Source organism: Oncorhynchus nerka, linkage group LG20 (assembly GCF_034236695.1).
Source record: "Oncorhynchus nerka isolate Pitt River linkage group LG20, Oner_Uvic_2.0, whole genome shotgun sequence".
Classification (NCBI taxonomy): Eukaryota; Metazoa; Chordata; class Actinopteri; order Salmoniformes; family Salmonidae; genus Oncorhynchus; species Oncorhynchus nerka.
Window position 1 is genome coordinate 2,138,032 of NC_088415.1, and position 16,572 is coordinate 2,154,603.

General features: G+C 47.8%; 1 protein-coding gene across 2 annotated transcripts; it reads left to right on the forward strand.

The window, feature by feature from the left end:
* Positions 1–1,036: 1,036 nt before the first annotated feature.
* On the forward strand, positions 1,037–3,388 carry LOC115124941 (potassium voltage-gated channel subfamily A member 10-like). Of its 2 annotated transcripts, XM_065006118.1 has the most exons (2): positions 1,037–1,168; positions 1,247–3,388. In XM_065006118.1, the coding sequence occupies exons 1-2, from the start codon at positions 1,037–1,039 to the stop codon at positions 2,840–2,842; spliced, it is 1,728 nt and encodes a 575-aa protein (XP_064862190.1). In that variant the 3' UTR covers positions 2,843–3,388. The 2 variants fall into 2 exon arrangements, with proteins under 2 accessions (XP_064862190.1, XP_064862189.1); XM_065006117.1 differs by having other exon boundaries at positions 1,037–3,388.
* Positions 3,389–16,572: the final 13,184 nt, after the last annotated feature.

Here is a 16,572-nt window from a genome sequence, read left to right on the forward strand (position 1 = left end):
AAATAAATATAACATTTACATATTCAGAACCTTTAATCAGTACTTTATTTCAGGCACGTTTGGAAGCGATTACAGCCTTGAGTCTTCTTTGATATTATGCTGCAAGGTCCACAAATATTTCCTCAACAGTCTGATGGTGTGGTAATAGAAGCTGTTCAACAGTCTGATGGTGATTGAAGCTTTTCAACAGTCTGATGGTGATTGAAGCTGTTCAACAGTCTGATGGTATTTGAAGCTGTTCAACAGTCTGATAGTATTTGAAGCTGTTTATCAGTCTGAATTCTTGTCTTTCATAATTGTATCTGTTATACTTGGATGTGTAGTGCGTTTGTTGCTGGCATGTCATGCCTAAGTTTTCTAATTTTGCCAATGAACAAAATAATTTATGTAATTGGTAATATCAGTGGGTTTTCCAATGAATGTGCCTGTGTGTGTGCCGAGCATCAGGGTTTCAGTGTCAAGCGATTATAACCGGTGGTGACAGGGCTGTCAGTGAATGTGCTGCAGATGTCAGACACACAAACTAACATGCTCTCTCTCTCTCTCTCTCTCTCTCTCTCTCTCTCCCCCCCCCCACCCACTGCAGGTATGAGAAGGAGAGGGTGTGTGTCGCAGAGGTGATGAAGCATCTGTTGACTGCTGGAAAGCCCATCACCCTGTTACCCTCAAGACTGCTTCCATCTCAGGGAAGACACTGGCCCTCTGATGGGCAGCTGAGGTCTACCGTTCTGTGGATCTTCTCACCTGGACAGAGGGCTTGGATCTAACACTCCTGGACTAGACTTACCGGGAGGGGCCTACCCTGGTCTATACCTCCTGTCCTCCCTCTCTCTGGAACCTGTATTACGGGTCTAGGTCTCTTGGACTAGTCTACCCTGGTCTACACCTTTAGTCTTCTGAGTGTCCTGGGACATGTTTTAAGGACCAGGGTTTAGGTGTACTTGCAGCAACATTAGTATTAGTATTAGTAGTAGTATTAGTAGTAGTAGTGGCAGCAGTATAAGCAGTTGTAGTAGCCCCCCCAGCAGTAGCAGCCATGGAGGCGGCTCTAGTGGACTTTGAGAGTCTGGACGACATAGACAGAAGTCTGGAAGATGAGCTGGGTAACCCAGACAACCCGGACGAGACCACAACCCTGACGGTCGACATGCTCCACGAAAACTGCTCCATCCACGGCTCCCACCACCTCCTTTCCCCTCAGCCCAACCTCACATCCACTCCCCAGCACCACTACCTCTCCGAACACTCCTCCCACAGGAGGAATACCTCCCCCTGCCCGTACCCCTCCCCCAATACTCTGGATGTTCTCCAATCACCCGCCATGCCACCCCACAGCAGGAGGGGGCGTCCTAGCTGTGCCAGCATGATCTCCAACTGGAAGTTGCTGCTGAGTAGCGAGACCCATATGCAGAGCGAGACCATCTTCAGCCGGCTGGCTAAGGAGTGCTGCGAGGATGTGTTCGTGGACAAGACAGGTCTAGACGACGGAGACCAGAAGGTCATCATCAACATCGCCGGGCTACGCTTCGAGACACAGCTCAAAACCCTTGACCAGTTCCCCGAGACCCTTCTGGGAGACCCTATGAAGAGGATGGACTACTTTGACCCCATGAGGAATGAGTATTTCTTCGACAGGAACCGGCCCAGCTTCGATGGCATCCTGTACTACTACCAGTCAGGAGGGAAGATCCGTCGGCCGGCCAACGTTCCACTGGATGTGTTTGCTGATGAGATCGTCTTCTATGAGCTGGGGAGCGACGCCATGGAGCAGTTCAGAGAGGACGAGGGCTTCATCAAGGAAGTGGAGATCCCTCTCCCGACCAACGAGATATACCGGCAGTTTTGGCTGCTGTTTGAGTACCCCGAGAGTTCCAACGCGGCACGCGGCGTGGCGCTGGTCTCCGTGTTTGTCATCGTTATCTCCATCATCATCTTCTGTATGGAGACGCTGCCGGAGTTCAGGGATAACACCCTAGACCCCGTCCTACCCACCACCGTCACGCATCTGATGCCTTTCAATGGGAACCAATCGCTGGGCGGCCTCGGGACCTTGTTCCTGCCCTCGCCCTCGGCCACACCCAAAACCATCACCTCCACGTTCTCCGACCCGTTCTTCATCATCGAGACGGCCTGCATCGTCTGGTTCTTCTTTGAGCTGGTTGTGCGCTTCGTGGTCTGTCCCTCCAAAAGCAACTTCTTCCACAACCTCATGAACATCATCGACATTGTCTCCATCATCCCGTACTTCGTCACCTTGGTAACGGAGCTGGTCACCACCCCGGACCAGAACTCCAGCCAGAACATGTCCCTGGCCATCCTTCGTATCATCCGCCTGGTCAGGGTGTTCAGGATCTTCAAGCTGTCCAGACACTCCAAGGGGCTCCAGATCCTGGGCCAGACCCTGAAGGCCAGCATGCGGGAGCTGGGCCTGCTCATCTTCTTCCTCTTCATCGGAGTCATCCTCTTCTCCAGTGCCATCTACTTTGCTGAAGTGGACGAGCCCAGCACACAGTTCGTCAGCATCCCTGACGGCTTCTGGTGGGCCGTGGTCACCATGACTACGGTGGGCTATGGGGACATGTGCCCGATCACCGTGGGCGGTAAGATGGTGGGGACGCTGTGCGCCATTGCTGGCGTGCTGACCATCGCCCTACCCGTCCCCGTCATCGTGTCCAACTTCAACTACTTCTACCACCGGGAGACGGAGGCAGAGGACAAGCAGCCGATGGCTGACGCAGCAGACCTGGCCATGAAGGCCTCAGGAGAGAGTAAACATGGGAGTAGCACCTCTCTGAACAAGACCAACGGGACCTGGCAGGGTGACAAGTTCACTGGCCTCTGAGATTTACAGGTCCACTGTAGAAGAGACAATGTGTGACAGAGAGACACAGATAGACTGACCTGTCCACTGACTGGGGCAGATAGATATAGACTGACTTGTCCACTGACTGGGGCAGATAGATTTGGACTGACCTGTCCACTGTGAGGACAGAGAGATATAGACTTACCTGTCCATTGTCTGGGGCAGAGAGTTATATTCTGACCTGCCCACTGTCTGGGGCAGATAGATATAGACTGACCTGTCCACAGTCTGGGGCAGAGAGTTATATTCTGACCTGCCCACTGTCTGGGGCAGATAGATATAGACTGACCTGTCCACAGTCTGGGGCAGAGAGTTATATTCTGACCTGCCCACTGTCTGGGGTAGATAGATATAGACTGACCTGTCCACGGTCTGGGGCAGAGAGCTATATTCTGACCTGCCCACTATGGAAGATTGAGACAGAGAAAGGTAGAGGGACATTGTGAGCTGTGAGACACACACAACTAATTCTCTCCTGTCCTCTGGGAGACAGACATAAAGTCACCCCTGTGGGAAGACACAGCTACACCGGCTCTTTACTGTCAGATAAGATGGTAGAGAAACCATTTTTTAAAATAAGTATTAGGTTTGATAGATCGTTGTGTTACTTGTCTTGAAAATGTTTGTTTTTTATATTGTATAATAAACAACTCTTACCTCAGTGCAAAAAGTGACCGGTAACAATGTTAAACACAACTGGTAACAAATCAATCAAATACAATCAAATCACATTTTATTTGTCACATGCGCCGAATATAACAGTTGTAGAACTTACTGTGAAATGCTTACTTAGAAGCCCTTAACCAACAATGAAGTTCAAGAAATAGAGTTGAGAAGTTCAGGATCCAGTTGCACAGGGAGGTGTTTAGTCCCAGGGTCCTTAGCTTAGTGATGAGCTTTGTGGGCACTATGGTGTTGAACGCTGAGCTGTAGTCAATGAGTAGCATTCTCACATAGGTGTTCCTTTTGTCCAGGTGAGAAAGGGCAGTGTGGAGTGTGAGATTGCGTCATCTGTGGATCTGTTGGTGCGGTATGCAAATTGGAATGGGTCTAGGGTTTCCAGCATGATGGTGTTGATATGAGCCATGACCAGCCTTTCAAAGCACTTCATGTCTACATACGTGAGTGCTACGGGCCGGTAATCATTTAGGCAGGTTACCTTCACATTCTTGGGCACAGGGTCTACGTGGTCTGTTGGAAACATGTACAGTACCAGTCAAAAGTTTGGACACACCTACTCATTGAAGGGTTTATCTTTATTTTTACTACATTGTAGAATAATAGTGATGACATCAAAACTATGAAATAACACATATGGAATCATGTAGTAATAAAAACAGTGTGAAACAAATCAAAATACAATTTACAGTGCCTTGCGAAAGTATTCGGCCCCCTTGAACTTTGCGACCTTTTGCCACATTTCAGGCTTCAAACAAAAAGATATAAAACTGTATTTTTTGTGAAGAATCAACAACAAGTGGGACACAATCATGAAGTGGAACGACATTTATTGGATATTTTAACAAATCAAAAACGGAAAAATTGGGCGTACAAAATTATTCAGCCCCTTTACTTTCAGTGCAGCAAACTCTCTCCAGAAGTTCAGTGAGGATCTCTGAATGATCCAATGTTGACCTAAATGACTAATGATGATAAATACAATCCACCTGTGTGTAATCAAGTCTCCGTATAAATGCACATGCACTGTGATAGTCTCAGAGGTCCGTTAAAAGCGCAGAGAGCATCATGAAGAACAAGGGACACACCAGGCAGGTCCGAGATACTGTTGTGAAGAAGTTTAAAGCCGGATTTGGATACAAAAAGATTTCCCAAGCTTTAAACATCCCAAGGAGCACTGTGCAAGCGATAATATTGAAATGGAACGAGTATCAGACCACTGCAAATCTACCAAGACCTGGCCGTCCCTTTAAACTTTCAGCTCATACAAGGAGAAGACTGATCAGAGATGCAGCCAAGAGGCCCATGATCACTCTGGATGAACTGCAGAGATCTACAGCTGAGGTGGGAGACTCTGTCCATAGGACAACAATCAGTCGTATATTGCACAAATCTGGCCTTTATGGAAGAGTGGCAACATCTCTCGATGTGCAAAACTGATAGAGACATACCCCAAGAAACTTACAGCTGTAATCGCAGCAAAAGGTGGCGCTACAAAGTATTAACTTAAGGGGGCTAAATAATTTTGCACGCCCAATTTTTCAATTTTTGATTTGTTAAAAAAGTTTGAAATATCCAATAAATGTCGTTCCACTTCATGATTGTGTCCCACTTGTTGATTCTTCACCAAAAAATACAGTTTTATATCTTTACGTTTGAAGCCTGAAATGTGGCAAAAGGTCGCAAAGTTCAAGGGGGCCGAATACTTTCGCAAGGCACTGTATATTTCAGATTCTTCATAGTAGCAACCTTTCGCTTTAACCTCTTCAACCTATGGGGGCGCTATGTCATTATTGGATAAAAAAAAATGTGCCCGTTTTAAGCGCAATATTTTGTCACGAAAAGATGCTCGACTATGCATATAATTGGCAGCTTTGGAAAGAAAACACGCTGACGTTTCCAAAACTGCAAAGATATTATCTGTGTGTGCCCCAGAACTGATGCAACAGGCGAAACCAAGATGAAACTTCAAACAGGAAATGAGCAGGATTTTTGACGCTCTGTTTTTCATTGTCTCCTTATATGGCTGTGAAAGCGCCATGAATTAGCCTGCCCTTTCTATCGTTTCTCCAAGTTGTCTGCAGCATTGTGACGTATTTGTAGTCATATCATTGGAAGATTGGCCATAAGAGACTACATTTACCAGGGGTCCGCCCGGTGTCCTTTGTTGAAATTGTTGCGTAATCTCCAAGCTGCTCGCATTCATCCATGTGATTGAGACAGAGAGGAGACTTCCAGGAATTATATATCATGAAGAGATATGTGAAAAACACCTTGAGGATTGATTCTAAACAACGTTTACCATGTTTCAGTCGATATTATGGAGTTAATGTGGAAGAAAGTTTGGCGTTCGGATGAATGAATTTTCGATTTTTTTTGGTAGCCAAACATGACGCAGAAAACGGACCGATTTCTCCTGCACAAATAATCTTTCAGGAAACCTGAACATTTGCTATCTAACTGAGAGTCTCCTCATTGAAAACATCAGAAGTTCTTCAAAGGTAAATGATTTATTGAATGTTTTTGCTGGTTTTTGTGAAAATGTTGCCTGCTAATGCTAACGCTAAATGCTAATGCTAATGCTAAATGCTAATGCTAAATGCTAACGCTAAATGCTAACGCTAAATGCTAGTTTGCTATGGTTGAGAAGCATATTTTTGAAAATCTGAGATGACAGTGTTGTTAACAAAAGGCTAAGCTTGAGAGCTAGCATATTGATTTCATTTCATTTGCGATTTTCATGAATAGTTAACGTTGCTATGGTAATGGGCTTGAGGCTGTAGTCATGATCCCGGATCCGGGTTGGCTCGACGCAAGAAGTTAAACACTATTGGTATTCTCTCAACCAGCTTCATGAGGTTGTCACCTGGAATGCATTTCAATTAACAGGTGTGCCTTGTTAAAAGTTAATTTGTGGAATATCTTTCCTTCGGAACAGCTGGTGCTCTCATGTATTCTTCAGTGTTGATTGCCTCAAAGCAAGCATAAAAGGCATTCAACTCGTCTGGTAGGCTCGCGTCACTGGGCAGATCATGGCTGGGTTTCCCTTTGTAGTCTGTAATAGTTTTCAAGCCCTGCCACATCCGGCAGGCATCAGAGCCGGTGTAGCAGGATTCAATCTTAGTCCTGTATTGACGGGATTTCTTATTTTTTATATTTCACCTTTATTTAATCAGGTGGCCAGTTGAGAACAAGTTCTCCTTTACAACTGCGACCTGGCCAAGAACAAAGCAAAGCAGTTTGACATATACAACAACACAGAGTTACACATGGAATAAACAAAACATACAGTCAATAATACAGTTGAAGAAAATCTATATACAGTGTGTGCAAATGAGGTTAAAAAAAGAGGCAAGGCAATAAATATGCCATGGTGGTGAAGTAATTACAATATACCAATTAGACACTGGAGTGATTGATGTGCAGAAGATGGACCCTGGTCACTACCCCTATGGGCCCTGGTCTAAAGTAGTACACTACCCCTATGGGTCCTGGTCACTAAACCAATGGGTCCTGGTCACTACCCCTATGGGTCCTGGTCACTACCCCTATGGGTCCTGGTCACTACCCCTATGGACCTTGGTCACTACCCCTATGGGTCCTGGACACTACCCCTATGGGTCCTGGTCTAAAGTAGTACACTACCCCTATAGGTCCTGGTCACTACCCCTACAGGTCCAGGTAACTACCCCTATGGACCCTAGTCACTACCCCTATGGACCCTGGTCACTACCCCTATGGGTCCTGGTCACTACCCCTATGGGTCCTGGTCACTACCCCTATGGGTCCTGGTCACTACCCCTATGGGTCCTGGTCACTACCCCTATGGGTCCTGGTCACTACCCCTATGGCACTTGGTCACTACCCCTATGGGTCCTGGTCACTACCCCTATGGGTCCTGGTCACTACCCCTATGGGTCCTGGTCACTACCCCTATGTGTCCTGGTCACTTGGGTCCTGGTCACTACCCCTATGGCTCCTGGTCACTACCCCAATGGGTCCTGGTCACTACCCCTATGGACCCTGGTCACTACCCCTATGTGACCTGGTCACTACCCCTATGGGTCCTGGTCACTATCCCTATGGGTCCTGGTCACTACCCCTATGGACCCTGGTCACTACCCCTATGTGTCCTGGTCACTACCCCTATGGGTCCTGGTCACTATCCCTATGGGTCCTGGTCAGTACCCCTATGGACCCTGGTCACTACCACTATGGGTCCTGGTCACTACCCCTATAGGTCCTGGTCACTACCCCTATGGACCCTGGTCACTACCCCTATGGGTCCTGGTCACTACCCCTATGGGTCCTGGTCTGTACCCCTATGGGTCCTGGTCACTACCCCTATGGGTGCTGGTCACTACCCCTATTGGTCCTGGTCACTACCACTATGGGTCCTGGTCACTACCCCTATGGACCCTGGTCACTACCCCTATAGACCCTGGTCACTACCCCTATGGGTCCTGGTCTAAAGTAATACACTACCCCTATGGGTCCTGGTCACTACCCCTATGGGTCCTGGTCACTACCCCTATGGACCCTGGTCACTACCACTATGGGTCCTGGTCACTACCCCTATGGGTCCTGGTCACTACCTCTATGGGTCCTGGTTTAAAGTAGTGACCTACGCCTATGGACCCTGGTCACTACCCCTATGGGTCCTGGTCTAAAGTAGTGTACTACCCCTATGGGTCCTGGTCTAATGTAGTACACTACCCCTATGGACCCTGGTCTAAAGTAGTACACTTCCCCTATGGGTCCTGGTCTAAAGTAGTGACCTACGCCTATGTGCCACGCCCTGATCTGTATCAAAAAGTAAATAGAATACATTCAAAATCAACTATTACGTTTCTCATAGTGATTCAGGAGCAACATTACAACAGAATAGTCCAATATTAGACAACTCTACTTAAAACCCAAACTCAAACTGCTGAAATAAGTACATCGGTCATGCCTATGTGCCACGCCCTGATCCGTTTCACCTGTCTTTGTGCTTGTCTCCACCCCCCTCCAGGTGTCGCCCATCTGCCCCATTATTCCCTGTGTATTTATATCTGTGCTCTCTGTTTGTCTGTTGCCAGTTCGCCTTGTCTCGTCAAGCCTACCAGCGTTTTTCCCTGTACTCCTGTTTTCTCGTTTTCCCGGTTTTGCCTTTTTTGCCTGCACTGACCCTGAGCCTGCCTGCCCTTCAGTACCTTGTGACTCCACCCTGCATTACTGACCTCTGCCCTGACCCTGAGCCTGCCTGCCCCTCAGTACCTTGTGACTCCACCCTGCATTACTAACCTCTGCCCTGACCCTGAGCCTGCCTGCCCCTCAGTACCTTGTGACTCCACCCTGCATTACTAACCTCTGCCCTGACCCTGAGCCTGCCTGCCCCTCAGTACCTTGTGACTCCACCCTGCATTACTAACCTCTGCCCTGACCCTGAGCCTGCCTGCCCTTCAGTACCTTGTGACTCCACCCTGCATTACTAACCTCTGCCCTGACCCTGAGCCTGCCTGCCCTTCAGTACCTTGTGACTCCACCCTGCATTACTAACCTCTGCCCTGACCCTGAGCCTGCCTGCCCTTCAGTACCTTGTGACTCCACCCTGCATTACTAACCTCTGCCCTGACCCTGAGCCTGCCTGCCCTTCAGTACCTTGTGACTCCACCCTGCATTACTAACCTCTGCCCTGACCCTGAGCCTGCCTGCCCCTCAGTACCTTGTGACTCCACCCTGCATTACTAACCTCTGCCCTGACCCTGAGCCTGCCTGCCCTTCAGTACCTTGAGACTCCACCCTGCATTACTAACCTCTGCCCTGACACTGAGCCTGCCTGCCCTTCAGTACCTTGTGACTCCACCCTGCATTACTAACCTCTGCCCTGACCCTGAGCCTGCCTGCCCTTCAGTACCTTGTGACTCCACCCTGCATTACTAACCTCTGCCCTGACCCTGAGCCTGCCTGCCCCTCAGTACCTTGTGACTCCACCCTGCATTACTAACCTCTGCCCTGACCCTGACCCCTGTTTTTGCAATACACTTTTGTTATTTTGAACTGTTTGCATCTGGGTCTTATCCTGAGGTCTGATACCGTGGGCCATGGTCAAAAATAGTGCACTACCCCTATGGGCCATGGTCAAAAATAGTGCACTACCCCTATGGGTCATGGTCAAAAATAGTGCACTACCCCTATGGGCCATGGTCAAAAATAGTGCACTACCCCTATGGGCCATGGTCAAAAATAGTGCACTACCCCTATGGGCCATGATCAAAAATAGTGCACTACCCCTATGGGCCATGGTCAAAAATAGTGCACTAGTCAGGAACGAATGAAAGATGAACAGAGCAAAACACAGAGAGATCCTCAATGACAACCTGCTCCAGAGCGCTGAGGACCTCAGACTGGGGCGAAGGTTCACCTTCCAAAAGGACAAAGAAAACACAAAATACTAAGACCAGGGCGTGACAGACCCCCCCAGGTGCGGACTCCCGGCCGCACACCTAAACCCATAGGGGAGGGTCCGGGTGGGCGTCTGTCCACGGTGGCGGCTCCGGCGCGGTGACGTAGACCCCACTCCAACAAAGTCTCAGTCCGCCTGCATCGTGTCCTTAGATTGGCGACCCTCGCCGCCGACCTTGGCCTAGTAACCCTCACCAAGGGCCCCACTGGACTGAGGGGCAGCTCGTGACTGAGGGGCAGCTCGGGACTGAGGGGCAGCTCGGGACTGAGGGGTAGCTCGGTACTGTACTGAGAGGAAGCTCAGGACTGAGAGGAAGCTCAGGACTGAGAGGAAGCTCAGGCAGGTTAATGGCACTGGCAGATCCTGGCTGACTGGCGGATCCTGGCTGACTGGCGGATCTGGAAGATCCTGGCTGACTGGTGGATCTGGCTGCTCCATGCTGACTGGCGGCTCTGGCTGCTCCATGCAGACTGGCGGCTCTGGCTGCTCCATGCAGACTGGCGGCTCTGGCTGCTCCATGCAGACTGGCAGCTCTGGCTGCTCCATGCAGACTGGCAGCTCTGGCTGCTCCATGCAGACTGGCAGCTCTGGCGGATCCTTGCAGACTGGCAGCTCTGGCTGCTCCTTGCAGACTGGCAGCTCTGGCTGCTGCTTGCAGACTGGCTGCTCTGGCTGCTCCTTGCAGACTGGCAGCGCTGAACAGGCGGGAGACTCCGGCAGCGCTGTAGAGTTGGAAGGTTCTGGCAGCGCTGGACAGGCGAAGCGCACTGTAGGCCTGGTGCGTGGTGCTGGCACTGGTGGTACTGGGCCGAGAACACGCACAGGAAGCCTGGTGCGGGCAGCTGCCACCGGAGGATAGACTGGACCGTGCAGGCGCACTGGAGCTCTTGAGCACCGAGCCTGCCCAACCTTACCTGGTTGAATACTCCCGGTCGCCCTGCCAGTGCGGAGAGGTGGAATAGCCCGCACTGGGCTATGCAGGCGAACCGGGGACACCTTGCGCAAGGCTGGTGCCATGTAAGCCGGCCCAAGGAGACGCACTGGAGACCAGATGCGTAGAGCCGACTTCATGACACTTGGCTCGATGCTTACTCTAGCCCGGCCGATACGAGGAGCTGGTATGTACCGCACCAGGCTATGCACCCGCACTGGAGACACCGTGCGCTCCACAGCATAACACGGTGCCTGCCCGGTCTCTCTAGCCCCCCGGTAAGCACAGGAAGTCGTCGCCATACTCCCTGTGTGCCCCCTCCAAGAAATTTTTGGGGCTGACTCTCAGGCTTCCTTGCCAACAGTGTTCCCTCGTAACGCCGGCTCCTCTCTCCGGCTGCCTCTGCTCTCCTAAGTGCCTCCACCTGTTCCCATGGGAGGCGATCTCTTCCAGCCAGGATCTCCTCCCAAGTCTAACAACCCTTGCCGTCCAAGATGTCCTCCCATGTCCATTCCTCCTTTCGCTGCTCCTGCTGTCGCTGCCTGTCACCACGCCGCTTGGTCCTGTTGTGGTGGGTGATTCTGTTACGGTTTTCTTTCGTCGAAGGAGAGGCGGACCAAAATGCAGCGTGGTTATTTTGATTCATCTTTAATAAAAGATAAACACGAACAATACAAAAACGTGACGTGAAAACCTAAACAGCCTTATCTGGTGCAAACAAACACAGAGACAATCACCCACCAAAAACTCAAAGAATATGGCTGCCTAAATATGGTTCCCAATCAGAGACAACGATAAACACCTGCCTCTAATTGAGAACCACTCCAGGCAGCCATAGACTTTTCCAGACAACCCCACTATACCACAATCCCAATACCTACAAAAACCTCAAGACAAAACACACCACATAATTAACCCATGTCACACCCTGGCCTGACCAAAATAATAAAGAAAACACAAAATACTAAGACCAGGGCGTGACAAGCACACAGCAAAGACAATGCAGGAGTGGCTTCGGGACAAGTCTCTAAATGTCCTTGAGTGGCCCAGCCAGAGCCCGGACTTGAGGGAGAAAAAAAACAATTTAATCTGTTTTAGAAAAAGACTAACGTAACAAAATGTGAAAAAAGTCAAGGGATCTGAATACTTTCTGAATGCGCTGTATGTATCATTCTATGTGCTACATCCTGTATTTAAACATCCTGTATTTAAAACATCCTGTATTTAAACATCCTGTGTTTAAAACATCCTGTATTTAAACATCCTGTATTTAAACATCCTGTATTTAAACATCCTTTAGATGCAATACATCCTGTATTTAAACATCCTGTATTTAAACATCCTGTATTTAAACATCCTGTGTTTAATCATCCTGTATTTAAAACATCCTGTGGATGCAAAACATCCTGTATTTAAAAACAATCTGTATTTGAAAACATCCTCTATTTAAAAGATCCTGTATGTAAAACGTCCTGTAGATGCAATACACATTTAAAGGACGACTGCACTTTGATTTGGGCTCGTTTTATATTTCTTTCAATAAAAAAAATATCTGGGGATAGTTAGGGACTGTCAATAAATTACACAATGTTCAAGATGCACATTTTTTTTGTCTCATTAAATACTTTCAATATGTCTATGTTTTGTATTGTTTGAAAATAAAAATACAAAATGCTTTCAATATTTGACTTTCTACAGTTTATAGTTTATTTGAGATTTTTAAGTCATTGATATGTGGAGCTATTAACCTTTTAAAATGTTGTCCCATGTACAGTAATTTATAGCCCCATAGAGATATGGAATGTCAATTTAAATGGACCATTATTAGGGTCACATGTACAGTGTGTAATTTACTGACGGTCCCTATATAGCCCCATAGAGATATGGAATGTCAATCCAAATGGACCATTATTAGGGTCACATGCAGCTGTGCTCTGAATATATTATTACTTGGGTGCTGCCAGCTGTGGACAGTATTAAAACACACCAAGGAAATCTGTTAGAGTACCCTTCATTCAGTCACATACAATGTTTTCCTATTATTTCGCAAATCTCAGTTTTGGACGAGACTGACTTTATGACCAAAATTATCCTATTTATACTTACAGTAGATGTACATTTTGACACGAGAATAGATGTTTCTGACTCATATTAAATGCCACATATGCCATTTTTTTAAACGAGAAGTCGCTTTTTAAAGGCAGTCGCTCTTTAAGACCACCCGAAAGTGGGTTATAGCGGTAATAAGGTTGGATTTTGACAACAGAAGAGCAACTTATCCAGCCATGATGCACAGTGCCCATATGCACATGGAACAAGAGATGCGTTTTTGGGGGGGCCTGTAAAGCCTGTATTTAGTTTTTTTTTAAACCAAGCATAGCCCTCCTCGCAAAGAAGGCTGTTTTTTTCGTCCTGCCCAATGCGTCTGCAAAGTAGTCTTGATAATCCAGCTGTAATGAACACGATGGGAGACAGAGAGCTGGTTTCAAGCGCAGGGTGCAGCAGGTGTTACTGTAAGGGACAACAGGAGGAGGCAGGTAGCTGAGTCCAGGGGCAGGCAGAAGGTTATACACAGGAGGAGGCTGGTAGCTGGGTCCAGGGGCAGGCAGAAGGTCATACACAGGAGGAGGCAGGTAGCTGGGTCCAGGGGCAGGCAGAAGGTCATACACAGGAGGAGGCAGGTAGCTGGGTCCAGGGGCACGAAGAAGGTCATACACATGAGGAGGCAGGTAGCTGAGTCCAGGGGCAGGCAGAAGGTCATACACAGGAGGAGGCAGGTAGCTGGGTCCAGGGGCAGGCAGAAGGTCATACACATGAGGAGGCTGGTAGCTGGGTCCAGGGGCAGGCAGAAGGTCATACACAGGAGGAGGCAGGTAGCTGGGTCCAGGGGCAGGAAGAAGGTCATACACATGAGGAGGCAGGTAGCTGAGTCCAGGGGCAGGCAGAAGGTCATACACAGGAGGAGGCAGGTAGCTGGGTCCAGGGGCAGGCAGAAGGTCATACGCAGGAGGAGGCAGGTAGCTGGGTCCAGGGGCAGGCAGAAGGTCATACACAGGAGGAGGCAGGTAGCTGGGTCCAGGAGCAGGCAGAAGGTCACACACAGGAGGAGGCTGGTAGCTGGGTCCAGGGGCAGGCAGAAGGTCATACACAGGAGGAGGCAGGTAGCTGGGTCCAGGGGCAGGCAGAAGGTCATACACAGGAGGAGGCAGGTTGCTGGGTCCAGGGGCAGGCAGAAGGTCATACACAGGGGGTCCAAAAAGGCAACGGTACAGGCAGGGAAAAGGCTTGTAACGTAGTCTGGGAGATTAGGCAATAGGTTGATAACAGGAAATAGGAAACAGTACAGGCAGGGAATAAGCGAAAGGCGTGGTTAGTAAAGCACAGGAGGAGTAAATACACAGGAGGAGTAAATACACAGGAGGAGTAAATACACAGGAGTAAATACACAGGAGGAGTAAGTACACAGGAGGAGTAAATACACAGGAGGAGTAAATACACAGGAGGAGTAAATACACAGGAGGATTAAATACACAGGAGGATTAAATACACAGGAGGAATAATACACAGGAGGATTAAATACACAGGAGGATTAAATACACAGGAGGAGTAAAGCACAGAGGAAAACTGAGCTCTGAAAGACGTGTGTCACAAAACAAACAATACCTCACAGTGACAGGGTGCTATGAACTGAACTAAATAGTGTGTGATAATGACATACAGGTGTGTGGACAGGTGATCAGAATGCAGGTGATTGGGATCTGGACAGTGAGTTGCGTTCAGGGGATCTATGTGTTTGAGAGTGTGTGGTGAAACTAAGCACCACACCTGACAAACTGAGCTAATTTATCAGTTCAGTACACCGGGTTTTCCAGGCCAGTTGAATCAAAAATATGAACTCTAGGACCAGGTTGTCTACCGCTGACCTACTCTAGTGAAAGCTGGTTTAGCAGCAATGCTTCTTTCTTATCCTGGCCATGCATTGGCCAAGGAGCCTATCAATAAAGGTTTGTTACTGGTCTACTGGTGAGGCTTTTCCCGTTCTGCTTTTGCATTATTCACAATTCACATAGGCCTTCCTGCAGTGTAGTGGAGTGCACACTCCATTCTGCTTGTATCCATCCCCATTTCCAAAGAGCGCCCCTTGACCGGTTAACAAAGCCACACTTCAAAATGTTCAGGCCTACAACGCAATATCAACCGTAGGCCTAGGGCCTAGACTATATTCCCAGTTAACAATGAGCACTTGGCGTCCCTCCAGAGTGGTTGATCGGCTTGTGACAATTATTTTTGTCAATTGGCCTCATTGACGTGGCACTCGCGGTAGGCTGCTTGGGTCACACAACCCAGTCAGCCTTCCCCCTGCCCGCCTCCTGACCGGCGACACTACTGCTGCCAGTCGGAGGCAAGATGTTTTTTTTTCAGCATCAAGCCAGCAGCATGCCCTGGTTGCCACTTATTAGATATATATGACCCATTTCAGGAAACTAGTCACGACTTCACAGGAGAGCCGTTTGAACCTAAACCTTTTTTCTTTTAGCAAAATTTTGTTTTTTGGCAGAAATGCCTTCTTGATGCATTATCTTTGATATGCAAGAGACAGGCTAGACAGTGATGTAGGATTCTAGGTGTCATTTAGATGTCTAACACAAGATGGCAGCAGTGCAGTGTGTGTGTGTGTGTGCAAAATTTCACCACGGATCCAGTGAAGAATTACACAACTACACAATATTTTATTGTATTAAGTCTGCCAGGAGATTTCCCAAATGTGCCGAATTGGTCCATTTATACATTTTCAAATACATAACTGTAGAGAACAAAAATTGATATGGTAATACAACATTTTAATTTACACACTCCCAGGAATGTCATCAATGATGGATCATTAGCTTATCTACAGAAAAGTTACTAACCTTCACACATTTAGATGGGATGGGTGTGGTGTAAGAGACAACAGGGGTTCAAACTGCAGAACCCAGTTCCTACATTTGAATATAAAAATGGATTTTATCAAACAAAACTTACGCTACATTTTATCTCTGAGACCCTCAGGATGACAAATCAGAGCCAGATTACTGAATGTAAGTACATTATTTACCTTCAGAGGTGAATGCATCACACCAGTTGCCGTGATAAAAGGGTTGTGTTGTTGTCGACTCTCCTCAAACAATAACATGGTACTTTCTGCTGTGACAGCTACTGTAAATTGGACACTGCAGTTAGATTAACAATAATTTAAGCTTTCTGCCCATGTAAGACATGTCTATGTCTGTTGTTTACAATGTCATTCTAGTCACATTATCACATATTGAGCAACAACTGTCCCGGTTTAGGGACACCTAAAAGAAAAAGAAAAAAAAGAGGAAGATGACAACTGAAGAAAATGTAATGCTTTTTCAATTGTTATGACTTGACTTAATGTTGTGCCATTATGTTTGCATTTTCTATTCAAAAGGATGATGTTATAGAGTCTAGTTGATAGGTAATCAACTAGCTGGGCTGTTCCCTGGATCACGTATGTAGGGACAATGCTTGAACAAGGCTATTGATAATTATAATAATTATAGATTACTATTCACTTACTTTTTTGAAAATCTTCCTCTGTTTGCAATCCCAAGGGTCCCAGCTACATCATGAATGGTCGTTTTTGTTAGA